Source organism: Cynara cardunculus, unplaced genomic scaffold (genome assembly GCF_001531365.2).
Source record: "Cynara cardunculus var. scolymus isolate 2C unplaced genomic scaffold, CcrdV1 Un_Scaffold_4115, whole genome shotgun sequence".
NCBI lineage: Eukaryota > Viridiplantae > Streptophyta > Magnoliopsida > Asterales > Asteraceae > Cynara > Cynara cardunculus.
This window is the reverse complement of record NW_020201754.1, coordinates 22,857-39,936: the sequence shown is the minus strand read 5'-3', so window position 1 is coordinate 39,936 and position 17,080 is coordinate 22,857. Positions and strand designations below refer to the sequence as shown.

At 33.9% G+C, this 17,080-nt stretch overlaps 1 protein-coding gene across 1 annotated transcript; it reads right to left on the bottom strand.

The window, feature by feature from the left end:
- Nucleotides 1-1,946: 1,946 nt before the first annotated feature.
- On the bottom strand, nucleotides 1,947-4,159 carry LOC112503909 (ammonium transporter 3 member 1-like). Its single transcript, XM_025107882.1, has 3 exons — nucleotides 3,530-4,159; nucleotides 2,911-3,196; nucleotides 1,947-2,494 (listed from the first exon to the last, which is right to left on the bottom strand). Exons 1-3 carry the CDS (start codon nucleotides 4,157-4,159, stop codon nucleotides 1,947-1,949), a joined length of 1,464 nt encoding a protein of 487 aa, XP_024963650.1.
- Nucleotides 4,160-17,080: the final 12,921 nt, after the last annotated feature.

The window sequence follows — 17,080 nt, the reverse complement described above, 5'->3', positions numbered from 1 at the left end:
ACAAGAAAGCTGATGAGGGAATCTTTCTGGGCTATTCTCAAACCGCCAAATCTTACAGAGTATACATCAAGAGGACCAGAATAGTTATTTAAAGCATCAATGTGTCCTTTGATGACTATACTCCAATGACTTCTGGACAAAACAGTTCAGAACTTGGCCCTCAAAGAAGAGCATCTGATTCATCATTTAGCAAACCCAATGAATTAGAGTTAGCTCAATTATTTGAAGACATCTTCAATGAAGAAGTAATCTCTGGACATAAGACCAATGCATAATCAATCTCCAGAGTCAATGATGAACATGCAGACTCCAGTAGTAATGGTATATCTCTCACAGAAGCTCATGTTACTTCACCATCTACTTCTCCTGTGTCTTCAGATCATGATCAAGAACCAGAGTTTAACCCTAGAGATGATCTCGTTGAGGGGGAGCAAGCAGTTCCATCAGTCGATGAAGAACTGCATCATGTTGCTTCAGAACCTCAATCAAGCACCAAGTGGACGAAGAATCACCCACATCACCAAATCATTGGTGATCCAACCTCTGGTGTCAAGACGAGATCCGCTACTACAAATGAATGCCTATATGCAAACTTCTTGAGCATGATTGAATCGAAGAAGATTTCTGAAATCCTACAAGATCCAAACTGGATAAACGCAATGCAAGAAGAATTAMTTCAGTTTGAACAAAACAAAGTATGGTCTCTTATGCCTCTTYCCAAAGGAAAAACGGCAATAGGAACCAAATGGGTCTTCAGAAACAAGAAAGACGAAGATGGCATTGTGATAAGGAACAAAGGGTGTTTTTGGTAGCCAGATGACGAGACATAACTAACATGATATAACAAGATTGTTGTTCAACGTTCCATAAGTTATGACTGATAAACGACCAATTTACCTTTAATGAGTTGTTTATATCTTAATTAATCGGTATAACTTATTAAATTATAATATACTAAATATTTTTATAACAAAATATATCATCAGAAAAATTTCGTCAAAACGATTAAAATGACGCCAAAATATAGAAAACGTATAAAAATAATATTCTCGGGACAGTAAAGTGATAATTTAGAGAGGATAAACAACAATAAATAAATTTTAAAAAGTGGATAAAATGTAAATAGGGAGGGATATTTGATGTTTTAGAAAAAGAGTTAGATTTCATTTGAAAGTATATTGGTAAATATAGGTTTGTTTCACTTTGCTTCATGGTAGGTGCAACACACCTATTCCACTTTGTTCATTTTATTCCTCATAAAAGTAATGTCAAACGTCAAATAGTGATCCATATTTTGTTATGTTTTGTCACGTCCAGTGTACCAAACACATCCTAATAGTCATTTTAAAGGTTTCTATAAAAAAAAGGGTTATATGTGGTAATATATGGTGTAGCATGGGATAAAATCACTTGTCTTCAAACGTTATGTCTCATTCCTGTTCACCAATCAACTTTCAACACATTAATAATTATTATTTTTTTGATTAACCTGAATATCCAACTCGGTATGCGAGCCGATTAATTCCAGGACGACCACCTGCTTTGCAGATAGGCCGGAGTCACCGTATTTGAACCTCTGTGGCCATAAGGGGATTTTTATTTCTCCTTGGATTTGAACCTGGACCTACCGGTACTTTTAATAATTTATTGAAAAGGAAAATGAATATACATCAAATAAGTAACGATGTGTTACGAAAAGGAAATAACATGAAGCTTAGGTATATCATGTAATAGTGTAGAGTCTGAAAAAACATGAAGTGATCTTTTGATTGAATTGTGGTGTAACCTTATACAATCTCTAGAAAATAAAACACACAAAGTCTATGTAATTTATTAATATTCCTTTCATTTCCTTTAAATGAGTAACAATTTAATTAACATTCTTGAGCTTTTATTCAACTTTCTGAACCATTCAAAACCTAACCAGGCATGGTGATCCGACGTCTTTATGCCAATTCAATCGAACCAGGACCCTTGCTCGGGACCTCGATATCGTTATAATTCGAGAACCTTGAGTTCTCAAGCCTTTCCCCTTGACCCCAAATTGCATACGCCTCTTCACCATGAGCGGCTTCATCTCCGACTTCCATATCCTCATCGGACATCCGCAATGGCACGATTAGTTGCACGAATAAACACACTAAGCTTGTCATCACGATGTTAAGAACGATGACGAATAAAATCCCAGTTATTTGAACACCCATCTGTCTGAATCCGTGACTGACGCTTTGCGAGGTCCCACGGTGCAACCCTACAAATAAACCCATGTATTTTCCAGGACTTCCGTAGAACAATTCACACAAATGTGGCTCGGAAAAGAGGCCGGTGAGGAGGCCTCCTAGGGTTCCGGCTATTGCGTGCGTGTGTAGCACGGCCATCGTGTCGTCAACTTTCTGAAGGAGCTTCGATTTTTTGTGCACCACCATCATGGTGAACCATGGGATCGACCCCGAGAAAAGTCCCATGAGTATTGCTGAGTACCCTTGCACTACGCCTGGAAAGCAAAATTAACGAGTCAACCTAAAACAAGGAATCTTGAAATCACAACAAAGTGAGTTTTTTAGATCGTATTTGCTTCATAATATATAGAGTATTTAATATGACTTTAAATCCATAGGACTAAAAATGGACATCTTCGAAAAAAAAAGCTATAATAAATTGGCCAACCTAATACATTTTTTACATGCCATGCATCTTAATTTTCTAAAGTGTAATACAAACAGGTTATTAGGTCACAATATATACAATTTTTTTCCTATAAACTCTAACTAGTGGAAGTCGAACAAGTTTGGAAAAACCAATTCTGTTAGTAACATCATATATATATATATATATATATATATATATATATATATATAATATTATTCTTTATGTAAACTGTTGACGAATGTTTTTGGGAAGTACAAGTACCTGCCGCTGGGGTGATGCAAACTAGACCCGTGATCATGCCTTGAACGGCACCGATCACTGAAGCTTTCTTGAAGAAAACTACGTCAAGAATAAGCCAGGTCAAGAGGCTGGTGGCAGCACAAACGTGGGTGTTCAAGACGGCTAAGGAAGCATCTACGCTAGCGGCATAAGGGTCACCCCCATTGAACCCGGTCCAGCCCATCCATAGGAGGCCTGCACCGGCTAACATAAGTATAATGTTATTTGGAGGAAATCTTTCCCTATCCTTCGTCAATCTTGGACCAACCTGAGCCAAAGCAAATGTTTTTGTATTACCAAAGTATAAATGTCAAACAAAAATGTGTTTCTCTTAAAAGGGTCTTTGAGGAGAGACCTATGCATATTTAATTAACAAAAGTAGTCAAAAGTCTAAGCAAATATCGTCCCTCCAAAATTTAAGACGCTATATTGTCCCAGGATGTCGAGTCTCAAAAGTGGTACACCTTTGATACCATTTAAAAATCTGAAGCTCCTCATTAGTTTACTCTTCAAAAGAGACGTCGAGGAGAGAAGAAAGGTTCCAACATATATTGATAAGATATGGTTCAAGTCTAGCCGACGTAAGACTCCTATCACGTACCCAATAAGCAGCAGTGAAACCGGCAACTCCTGAAGAAAGATGGATCACATAACCACCCGAATAGTCAATTATGCCCATTTTAGTTAACCAACCATCCGTAGACCAAATCGTGAATGCGCCAACTGTGTACGAAAAGGTTAGCCAAAGCGGAACGAACAACATCCACGCGTAAAAGTTCATCCGTCCCAAAACCGCTCCAGCAATCAAAATCAAAGTAATGGCGGCAAAAACAAATTGAAAAAAGACCATGGTGGCGTTCGGAAACAATCCCAGAAACGCCGGCTCAAGAAGGAACTTTTGCTCAAGGGCGACATCGATCTTTCCCCATATAGGGACAAGTTGATCCCCAAATGAAAGTTGATAACCCCAGCAAACCCAACAAACGAGAACCATAGCGAAAGCATAGAGCGCCATAAACGCAGAGTTCACGGCCCACTTTTTCTTGACGGCTCCACCGTACAAGATGATCAGTCCGGGGACACTTTGAAGCCCGACAAGCGTGGCAGCCATCAACTGCCATGCATTGTCGGCCTTGTTCATCCATTTTGGACTGGAATCAGTTGGCAACAAATTGGGAGGGAAGGCAAAGGGGGTGGTGATATTGAAGGGGGAGGGGGGTGAAAAACTCATATCCGCTTTTAATTTGTGTATTGAAGCCAAATGGTGAATGGTGTGTTCAATGCGATGAAAGGATGGAAGATATATATACAACAATGTCGAACGGGTGTTGATGGTTGATTCTCACGACAAGCTGTTAATTTCTATGTGGGTATCACTTAGTATTTTATATCATTTCTTAATTAAAAAATGTGGGAGATTCAACAGGAGTTGGATCTTAAAACAAATTTTCGAAATTAGCATTTCAACAAAAACTTTAACAGCTGAATATTTTGTTAATGTATACGAGTCAAGTAGTATATTTCATTGAAATGTAGGATCTAGCAAAGCAACTACTGATGTATCTTTATAAATGTTGCTTAAATATTACATTTCATTGAAATGTATTTATGGTATTTTCTATTTTCTCTCTCGCAATTGTTGGAGTGTTGGAATTTTCATTGCAATATTATATGGCTAATAGCTATGTTTTTTATACAAACACACATTACAATAAAGTATTACCTAGTCCGGTTTGGTTAGGTGAAATGTTTTTAAGGAATTTGGATTTCATAAAAGGATTTGGAATCTTTGGAGTGGGATGGAATTCCATTTTCTATAAATAATTTATAAAACAAACAATTAAATTACCTTTTTATTGATGAAATTATTAGAAAAAATATGTTTTTTTAACATACTTTAAAACATTAATTATTATATAGAAATCCTACGAAATCCTGTGATATCCCAACCATCGGTGTGACATTTCAAAATCCTATGTTTGAGGGATTTCAAATAAATTCTAACGGTCTGTATGGTTTGCATTATTGTTTTTGAAGGATTTGAATCTTATAAAAGGATTTGGATTTGAATGAATTTGAAATCATTAGTGGGTATGGTTTGTAGGATTTGAGGTTTGTAGGATTTGAGATAGAATTGGATTTCATTATTTATAAATAATTTATAAACAATTACATTTTTGTTAATGGATTACTACAAAATAAATGTTTTTAACATTTTTTAAAATCTTATTTCATATAAATCTATGAAATCATGTGAAAACCAAAACACTTTCTAAGGATTTCAAAATCCTATATTTTTAGAATTTCAATCAAATCTTATGATTTCAAATCCGGACAATTCAACAAACCAAACATGAGATTATAATATATTTGAAATCCAAACCCCCCGGAAATCTATTCCATTTCTGCAAACCAAAGGAGACCTAAGATTTTAATTTCGAACAATCTTGCAAACCAAACATGAAATTTGAATGGATTTAAAATCGAAATCCCTCCAAATCCATTGCATTCATTCAAACCAAACGGATTCTTAGGATTGTTTTTGAGGAATTTGGATTTTATGAATGAATTTGAAATTATGTGTTTGGTTTGTAGGATTTGATTTCTTATTTGTACAAAAAATATAAAGATAATTAAATTACATTTTTAATCGATTATAACAAAGCAAATATTTTTAACATTTTTTAAAACCTTATTTCATACAATCCTATGAAATCACGTGAAATCCCGAGCACCTTCTAAGAATTTCAAAATCTTATGTTTGTAGGGTTTCAATTAAATCTTATGAATTCAAATCCGGACAGTCCAGCGGATCAAACATAAAATTTGAATGAAATGGAAATCCAAATCTCACAAATTCATTCCATCCCTACAAACTAAATAGAAACTTTGTAAACACCAAGTTTAGTCATTTTGGCGAGCTTTTTTTGTTAATTTTTTGCAAATTAGTGGTTTTTTACGTTTTGTCTTGGAAAAATGAAATACCAAAATTGTCCTTGTATGATGTATATCTAGAAACTTGTATTGTTGTCGATTTGTGATCAATTATCATTCAAGCATACGTTAAACGAAAACTTCCAACCAACTATCTAATGATTTGTTAGTTCTGGTAAAACGGTGAGTTAAAGAAATCTATCAATCCAAATAAAAGAAATATAATGCTATATGCTACCACGTTGTTAATTAATCATAATAATAATAATAATAAAACAAATGTACTTATAATTCATTTCTTATATTAGAGAGCATAATTAATTTAAGGAAAAATGTTCATTTTTAATACTTAATGATTATAGGTGGAACTTGATGTGTGTTTTATATTGACTCTAAAACTTTATTACACATTTTTTTTTAACTATAAAATTTATACTTATTTTTTGATGATTTTTGACATGTGATTTGTCAAAAATAACACTTTTCATTCCTATAGTATTGAAATCAAAATGGTCATCGTAGTTTGTAAAAACGTCTTCATTTAGTCCTATCTTTGACAATCGTTAAAAAACTTCGTTAAATGACGGGTATTTTAGTCTTTTTTTTCAATCTTTTTGTCAGTTACCCAATCAAAAACCAAAGAGACCAAATCATAAAATCAGTTTTGATTGGTGTAAAAATACAAAAAAAATCGATAAAAGGACAAAATTGCTCCTCATTTAACGGATTTTTTTAACAGCCGTTAGAGAGAGAGGCCAGATTCCCATGTTTTTGCGAACCACGATGACTATCTTGTAAATAAACTGGAGGGATGAAAAATGTTATTTTCGACGAACCACAAAAACCAAATTTATTGTTTAGTCTATATTTCTTAAAATAGGAACATAATGAAATACATTTTTTAATACTAGAAGGGTCAATGAAGCGACATAAATTTTTATCTTAATGTTTAGTTTTTATTTTGTCTCTATCGTTATAATACGAATTTATGTGGTTTTGAGAAAATGATAATTTTTTATTTTTGAATTAAATATAAATATGAAGATATCATAAAGAATTGAAAAAAAAGATATCCATATTAGTACTAAACTAACTATTTAATTTTGTGTGTGTGTATTTCTTTAATTCATTTTTTTATTTTTGGTTTAATAATATAATTTTTTATAAATATAATAATTAATTATTTTATTAGAACTTAATGATTATTTTAATTATATTTTAGATTTTTTATATTTAAAATGAGATGTTTATCCTCTAGATTGTGTTTATCTGCAGTTAGTTACACAAATTCAAATATGAAGCTTTAATAAGTTATACTTACGCATAATTACTTGTAATCTTGAATTTTAACTAATATACATCAAACTTCATGCATAAAAAATGGTTTTCAAAAGTTTTTATCAAATATTTTATAATATAATATAAGTAATTAGTTATTCTAAATTTAATAGTATATTAATTTAATGGACGTAATATACACCATCATGAGTTAAAGACTATTGGATATTTCGCTGTGGGGTTTTGGAAGAATGCAATCTGTCTAATGCCATCGATGATGCCGAGGTACAAGTCCTTGTTGCACCAACATAGTATCCCAACACCAACAACAAAAATAGAAATACAAAATGTTTGTGTCTGGAATCAAATTTGCTATTAGTTAATGGAAGAAACAAATGCTTATATCAATGGTGAAGGATCGTAAGCATCCTTTCTATCTATGTTCATTTATGAATTATGTTTTAGAAGGAAATTGATCTGGTGCATCCTTATTAGGATTGACATTCAAATGGGATTGATTTAATGATGATCTCTTCTTATGCTCCTCACCATAACTTACTTCTCAACGAAACCCAATTTTGATGACAATTTGGACCCGTTTATTTGAAAATGGTTGATTTACTTATTTTCTATATATTTGAACTACATATTTGCCAATTTTCACCATTTTAATAGAAAATAACTAAATAGTTTTATTCAAAAAGATATACTATCATTTTAAATATATAGTTTTTGTAATGATGTTTAATATATAATTTCGGACAAAAATAAGTGTTTTAGACAATGTAACACCTTAAACTTGAGCTTAAAAATACAAGAAGAGGGATCAATGATTATAACAAAATCAGGTTTAAAAGGATGCTAAAACGTTGAAGTGTTATAGGACTGAAGTTTATAAACCAAACAACTATGAGTTGTACATAATAGTGTTATAATAAGTTTAATAAATGATTTTAGACGTTTTAACAAGTTTAGAACATTTTGAAATCAAATATCTCATTAACGTTGTTATATCATATTACTTAAAAAGTGTCTTAGAATAACAACTGTGCTATGAAAAAGATGATGTATGTTGGACAATTATCCAAACTGTCATATAAAAAATAACTACAACATTTTATTGTATTGAACAAGTTTAGAAACAGAGATGTTGGCAAAAATATTGGTGCTTGAAGTTCCAAAATGAAGTAAAAAACCAAGGTAGAATTTGGACATCAAACTCATGTTTAATTGTCGAATCAATAGGATGTATTGTTGTAAAATGCTTTGACACCTAAATATGGTTGAGGATGATTGGTTTTAGTTTCTATGCTGTTATGATTAGTGAACGTATGCCTAATTAAAGACATGCAGAGTTATTTGAATGTTGTTTTCAGATGTGTTGGTTAATGTGTTGAATTGCATTTGTAGTTTTCAGATGTGTTGGTTAATGTGTTAAATTGCATGTTACAAATGTTAGATGTAAAAAAAAAAAAAAAGTATTTTATGTTGTAAGTGACTTTGCACGCTACTTGAAAAGTCCCATAGGTGATGTTGCCATGACAAAGGCGTAAGGTAAGGAAGCACAAATGCCAAATGATGCGAGCTCGATGAGACAGACAACTTGCCCGAAATTGTGTAAAAGCCAGTGCAGTGATCAAGGTAAGACGCAACGTATATACTCGTGTAGGGTGTGATGATGCTTATATAGATGCGTATTAACTACTGAGTGAAGATAATGCATGGAAGTGTAGTTCCATAATCGATATAATTACATACAAATAGAATTAGACCTAATAACCTAAATTGTAACCTATTTCAATGATTTCACAATACATTCCAATTCAAATTTGGCATTGCGTAAATAAACACAACCCTTGGCGTATATCCAAACCAATCTTCCTCTCACATACTCTACCAATGATGTGTCATCAGATTGCCAATTACCCCAACCATCTAATTATTATATTGTTTATTCTCAAAACAGTTAGATTTAAGACAAATATTTGGGTTCTTAATTGTAATTGATTGATAAGCTGAAAAAACTAAAGTGAAGCTAAAACTGATCTTCGAGTAGGAAGTTACAAGGATCAACCATGAATGAAGCAAGCCTCCAACAACAGTCACCGACAAGAAGCTCTAAAGGTGAAGATTGGTTTATGAGGAATTAAGATCTTAAATCGAAACAAGCATCGATGAAAAACCAATCCAAGTTTTTCTTACTAAAAAAATCTATAGGATGCTCATCGATGTATAGACCCATATAGGGTGTTAACGAGATGTGATAACTAGTGAGAGCCATTCGAGATCAACTCGGTCAAAACTTGTTTATGCTCAACTCAAAAGGCTTTACTCGACATACTAATAAGTCGAGTTGAAATACTTGATCCTCGACTGATAAGCTCGTGAGATTCTCAATTTTTTTATAATTAGTCTTTAGGAGCCTCATTATTCTTTGTATAAATCGGTGTATGTTGGGTTGTCCCTCAACGCTCTTGGCTACAACTTCCAACTTTGTAACACTTTATATATATATATATATATATATATATATATATATAGACTTGGGATCATGTGAGACCAGCATGTTTTCGTGAGACCAGCATTTTACACTTGAAACTTTTAAAACATTCACAGTGTTTTTGCTGTGAAGGTTCGACTTTTTTTAAACCTTCACAGTGTTTTTGCTGTGAAGGTTACGTGTAAAAATGTGGTCTCACGGGTCTCACGAAAACATGCTGGTCTCACGTGAACCCAACCCTATATATATATATATATATACTACCTTAATATGCATTTACATCAAAATCTTAAGTACTGCCTTTAAAGCATTAGGTACTCCTCTTTAATGCATGGATTTTAAAAATCTCTTAATTTCAAATTGTGATGCATTAGGTACAAGTTTGTAAGCATCATCTTAGCTACCACCAAAAGAAGACTATTCTGATTCATCTTTCTTCCTGACCAGTTGCTTTAGACCCACTTTCATCATAATATTCAAAATTCAAATAACCCACATCTCTACCTGTTGATGCACCTACCGCCTAAAACCATTGAAATTGACATGTCCAGCCTTTTCTTTCTTTTTGTTCAACTTTTTTTCTTCCCAAATTAAGCTTTCTTGCAAAGATTCGCGTGTACAGCAATTCCAGCTTCTGATTTGCCTATTCAAAATTCAAAATTCAAAATTCAAAATTGTTGTTTCATCCAAGGATTCTTCTTCCCAACAAATCTCCTTCAATTTTAAACTTATTTGTGACCTTCTCCACTCCAACTATCTCCATCTCTTGACTTTCTCCACCTCTACTCATCGTGACTTGATTTATCCATTTCTTGACTATGTGGTAGTCTTCAAATTGATGTTATATGTGTTATCTTGTGCTAAATTCATGTGTTGTCTTTATGAACACAAAGTGTTTGATGAAAGTTCTCTATGATGTCTTCTAACATAATTTTCTTATGTGTTTTGTTAGTGTCACTCAGGGGTTCATCTCAACTCATAGGGAATGGTTTTTTAATTCATGATCACCGGTACACATTCGAAGTAAATCGACTCCATGATCCGTAGGCTGAAAACTTCATACCCACGAGCACAAATGCAGTATTTGCTGCTCTTCATATAAGTTCGGTAACTAGCTTTACTTACAATATCACGAGCCATTGGTCCGAAGATCTTCATGTCGGGATCTTTATCGTGCCAGTGTTGAATTAGGATTGGTCGGAGGCTTCCGTGCATTCCTCCCGCAAAAAAAAAGAGCAAGGATTGGTCTTTCTGAAGGTGGGTTTCCACCAAGATCTTTAACGGGATCTTCTGCGCTACGAATATATGTGGCCGAAAGAGTCGTGTCCTTCCCGATCTTGAATCCACCTGCAAGATTCGAGTTGCAAAGAGATCTAATGCAACTTCCCATAGGGTCTTTCGTTAGTTTCATCGCCTGTAGCATTTTGACAGTTTTGTGAAGCCAACCAAGGTATATTGAGAAAAAAAGATCCATCAATTTAGAACTAACTTAGTGATTGAGGCTAACAGAGGGATTCAAGATTGTCTCCCGCACAATTTGAACTTTAACATGTTGTGTGTTTGAGCGAAGTCGATTAACCCCTTTACCAATTGAGCTACGCTCAAGGGTTTTTCATTTGTCATTTACGATAAAAATTTTATACATTGCTTACCCAGTGCATTGCACGGGCACATTGCTAGTATATATATATATATATATATATATACATAGTCAGGTTAATACGAGAACAATAACCAAATAAGATAACACAAGAATCGTCGAATCATATGTAATTATATACTAATATCGCGTATAAAATCACTTGTATACATGCAACTTTGCCCAGGTCTCCCTTTCACCCTTGATTTGACCGTGTTATATAGGGTTGGGTTCTCGTTAGAGGTCTATGTGGGTTGGGTTGGGCGTTCTTTGATATTTTTATAACCCCTCCTTGACATTTTTACAACCCAATCCAGTTATACCCAACCCAATTATGGTGGTTTTGGAAAATCTTAACCCAACCTAACTCATTCAAAAGTATAACCCAATCCTTGCAGGTTATGGTAGGTTGGATTGGGTTGACGGGTTAGTAATTACATAAAGTTGATTAATGGAATACGATAAATAATACTAAAAATATACCGACAAAGTTATTAGTTACAAAATTCATCCAAAAATATTTTAAATCCTTAACTCTTAGAATTAAACTTCAAAAGTCTGAATAATAGCATCAGATTCAAATCATCATTCAAGTACAACCATGTTGGACCTCTCCGACTCCAATATTGCATTCTCCTTGAGTTTGTCTACAATTCAAAAACAAAAGTTCAACAATTTATTAAGAATATATAAGCATGAAAAATAACCATTGTTAAATTTACCTTCTTCAAGAAAGTCATAAGATGCAATTTCATCCAAATATTCACTTATTTGAACATTTTTCCTCTTCAACCAACTTCGTGTGCATACAAGGTTCTCCACCATCTTTGGACTCAAAGTGCTTCTAAATGAGTCTAAAGTACGACCACTAGTACTAAAGGCGGATTCGAATTCTACAGTAGATATAGGAATTTCAAGAAAATCTTTAACTACTATAGACAATATTCTATACCTATTAGCATTATATTTCCACCAAAGCACAACATCAAATGAGGGAGTCTTTGAATTGATAGATTTATCAACCAAATATCTATTAACATCATTCATATTATCTGGCACTTCCATTTGTTATTGCAAAAACGAGTCCAATGATTTTCTCCTATGAGATTCTTTACAATCAATTTTTGGTGGTGAATCTAGTTTGGTAACCTATCCATATAGCTAAAAGGAAACACAAACATAAATCAAAAAATAGTAACAAATTAACATGCATAATAAAATTTAAAAAAACAATCACGCATAAAACTAAGTGACTAAGCTCATCACCATCTTGTCCACCTTTTGAATAATGATTGTACAATCGATGAAGGATTTGCTTTACATTAACAACAAGCTTAGCATCGGTTTGAGTATCATATAAAGACTCGCAGCAAAACTTCAAATACTTCAACTTATACATTGGATCAAGTACAACCGCCAAAAACAACATCGATTGATGTGATCTGGATCACCCAAATATTGTTCATATTTACCCTTCATCTTAGTAGCCATTTTGAATGACAATTAATCATTGTTTAGAGCCAAGTAACTCAATTGAGAATCATTATCATAAAACTCGGGATAAAAGTTGTTGAAAATTACGTGCAATATGCCATTAAACCTCAAAGTAACCTTGTAAAAAGTGGATACAAATTTGACAAAAACAGAAGCACACTCCTAATCACTAGAACTACATGGCCAATCATCTTCTTTTCGTTTTCTTTCTCCTCAAAGTAACTCAAAAATTGGTATCTTCATCCTCATACCTTCCAAATGCCTTTTCATATTTAAGAGCTACATCCAACATCATAATGTAACACCTGTGAATCTCGTGAATTATGTTTATTTTTGGAAAATTGAATTTATCATGAATTTAAATCTTTAGTTTTGATAAATAAAGGGTTGAATGTGAATTTTGGATTTTGGTTAGTCCCGGGTCGATTAGAGATCCAGCTCGAGTTAATTACGGACTTTTTGAAGGACCAGGTGACCCTTGGGGAGACTAATGCCGCACGAGAAGTAGCCTAAGACACTGGACCATCAGACATGAAAGGAGATAGTAGGTCAAGCGGCATGTGAGGCGACCTAGGCCGCTAGGTCAAGGCGTCCATTTAGATCCAGAGCTATACACCTTGCGTGTTAAGGTTGTGTCTTGGGCTACCTGGAGCGGCTCGCATGGAAGACACCCCCCAACCTTGCCGTGTGATTGAATTTTGGATTCGGGTGACAATAGGCCCGATCGACCTAAGCCGCCCTATAAGTGTCTTGAGCTTCTTTTTGATCGACCAACACTCCATACATCATATTCTAATGTGGGAAACCTCATTTACTTCTTTACTCCACCTTTCTTATTCATACTCCACCCTTCTCACCTCATTTACTCTCATTTCTCCCCTTTTTCTCCATTGATTTCGATTTAGTACTTTACTCAAGGCTACAGTTGTAATTCTTTCATATTTAAGAAGTCCTTTGGTATAGCTTCAAGTGTGGGTCAAGTCTCAAATTTTTCCTCCCATTTTCTAGGGTTTGCTTGGTTTCTAGGTTTTCACTAAAGTCTAGTATTGTGATTTCATTCTACCCTTTTATTAAACTATATGCATGCCAAAATGATAAATTTTCGTTCTCCAAGCTTTCATTTTATACAAACCATGCTTTTGAGGATTTTGACCATTTTTTGGTCAAATTTTGGGAATCTTATAAACTTTGTGTCTCTTGATCAACTAATGATGGGTAGTGGTCTGATACATATTGAAGTTGATTAATTTCAATATTTTGGTAGGAAACACCAAATGTTTAGAATTTCTAATGGGTTGGTTCGTGAAATGGGAACTTTCTCGCTCGATGAACTATTCTACACAATTGATTGTGTATTGGGTATAAATAGGCATACCTAGAAGTTAAAGTATACTAGATTGAGATGTAATGAATCCATAAGCATAGGAGTCGACTTTATTTGGATTAAACAGGATGTATAATCCTTTAAATGTTGCTTGAAATAGGCATTCCGTCTTCACATGCAATATGGTGTGGACTCTATTGAGTCGGACATCGCCCATTGACCTATAATGTAATTTATAGTGAACGAGCTTAAGTGCTTAACGCATGTCTTTGGAGATCTCAAGAAATAGATCATGGGTGAGTGAACTTGATGACTTACTAAGCTATCGAGAGTGGTTGAACTGAATGACCATTGACACGTTGTGATGCTCATATAGCATGGATATGTAGTCTACGTTTGTGTTTCGCCACTATCTATAGAAAGTCATGTCTCCCCAGTTATTGTTTAAAGTATTTCCTTTTTTGATGTTCTAACTCTTTGAATTTGGATTTGTTGATTTGATAAGATTATATTTTGTATCTAAATGTTTTATAATTTATTTAACAACTGTTTGAATTTACTAGGGGGAAGCTAAACACTAATTTCTTAAATGGCATGATTGTGAGGATCTTTAGGTAGTGCTCCCAAGGCTTGAGTGGAGTGTGGGTTGCCAATGGAGGCATTTTTGGAGATGTTGACTTTTGGTGGTATATGACGACGATAGTATTCTTTTGATGATTGTAGCAACACCTGATTGTAATCTTCAGTTAGATTTTGGTTTATATTAGAATGCTATTGACTACCATCTAATCGTTTGTTGTAAATGACATTATTGCCCCCTTGTTGGGCAAGAACTATCTATACTTTTGTAGTTGTCTCGTTTATTTTAGCAGTTTAAATTACCTCTTATTTTAGGAGTGTTAGACATAAAAGTAGAATTCCACCGTGTAGCAACATCTAAAACCAACTACCCCTTGTATTCAATTTTTTCCTTCTGAATGTAAGATTTAAATATTTCAACCTTGAACAAGATGAATGGATTATGGATCACAGTAATTGAATTATGCATCACTTTCAACCCCTCACTTACAATTTGGTTACTATGTGAGCACCACACCTTAAATGACACCTCATTATCATTGATAGTAGGAAAGTTAAGAAATATTTGTTTTTTATTGCACACCCTATCTAGATACTTCTTACATTAGTTTATTAAGTAATTCCACAAAGAAATTGTACCAATTCTTTTACTATGACAAGCATAGTCTTTTACATAATAATTACAAACACATGTAGAGTCTGTTTTTTGAAGATTGATCAAGTTCTTTGAGGTTCTACTACACCTTCCTTTTCTTAGACGTTTTTGGTTCATCATTGTCTTACATTTTTGGAGATTTAAGAGTACTTTCCCTTGTTTCTATACGTAGAAAATATGATAAAAAATATAAAGTTTATATAAGCGCAAAAGATGAAAAGATGGAAAGCATGAAGCAAACATTTTTAGTCAATGAAAATAGGAATTTATATAAAGAAATAAAGCAACTTCTTACTTATAGACATAAATCAAGTAAAAATTGAGCATATGCAAAACAAAAGAAGCAACCTATCCACATGAATCAAGTAAAATGAGCAGAAAACGAGCAACAACCTATCGACAGAAGCAAAAGGGCTGAAGTCATACCCATCATAAGCAAAACGAGCAATAAAAATCCACCTTTAATTTTACTAAATCAGTTGCGGATAAGGTTGTCATTGATTTTATTTCATTATTTAATTAAATAACAAATTACCCACTGGTTTAATTAAGTCTTGATTAAGGAAGTTAATTATATTAGGGAAAAATGTTGGTTGGATTTAGTGGCGAACATAATCGGCCGATGATTACCAATACGCCGGTAAAAAGGATTACTTGCTAGGGTTTTTGCGACAATGATGATACACTTGTATCCGCCATTAATGGCCGTTTTCGATGGCGGTAAAAGTGCCTTATTTTGTATGGACACCCTTTCCTATAGCTAGTGGATTTTTGTTTAACTCAAAAAGACATTACATGCATTCTACTTGATTAATTCCAAATCAAAAGAATAAAAACCCCAAAATATTCTTTGAATTCACCAAATCAACATTATTCGTCTTTCGTCTCTAGAGCTAATCCTAATTCCTATTGAATGATGTTAATTGCATACCAGTTTATTACATGCAAAAAGCGTTGAAGATGTATTTGAAAGTTTCAGAGTCATCCTGGAAGGCTGACTCCTTGTTGATACTTTAAATAAGATAACTATGTATTATAGGAAAGATTGTTAGGGCAATGTATCATGTAATTCTCTAAGATGAAAAAGTAAGGCCTTTTTCCCAAGTACTTCTCTGTTTATGGCATCAGAGAAACTCTTCTTCTGCTCTGTGTGTTGGTTAATTTTTTATTGATCATTCATTCTTGATTCATCTTACCTGATGACTACACACCAAACAACCCACTCAATTCTATCAGTTCAAATGCTTCCAATCAATCAAGACACTTGTCCAAGCCCCTCTGAAACTTACTCCTTCCAACTACCTCTCATGGAAAATCTAATTTGGAACTGAACACTTGTTACTGGTTACACTGATCAATTCAAACCATGTTCTTCTAGGACTGTCACTACCAATAATGGAGCCGCACCAAATCCAAGCTATACCTTGTGGGTTTGCCAAGATCAATTGATTCTCAATGCCCATCTTAGTTCCTTATCATCCTCACTTATTTCCTTTTGTGCAGCATGGACCAGTTTAGCAAATACATATGCTAAACTAGCCTGAGGCTAAGTAAAAAGCAGTTTGTTAAGGTACCATGACTATCACTCGATTCCTTCACTCCCTCAAATCTCGAATAGTTGAATTGGCCATACTGGGTGCTCCAATAGAAGAGAATGATCTCATCCAACTACAAAGAACTTGTTCTTATTGCTTAAGCCTGGGACACCTCCATATCTTTTGATAAAAAGTTCTTATCATTTGAAGCCCC

Bases quoted from the DNA above. Each gene is read 5' to 3' on its own strand.
- LOC112503909 (XM_025107882.1), bottom strand. From the start codon at position 4,159: ATGAGTTTTTCACCCCCCTCCCCCTTCAATATCACCACCCCCTTTGCC. The intron at 3,197-3,529 runs GTACGTGATAGG...GCTTTGGCTCAG, and splicing joins GTTTCACTGCTGCTTATTGG to GTTGGTCCAAGATTGACGAA. The intron at 2,495-2,910 runs GTACTTGTACTT...TTTGCTTTCCAG, and splicing joins TTGCATCACCCCAGCGGCAG to GCGTAGTGCAAGGGTACTCA.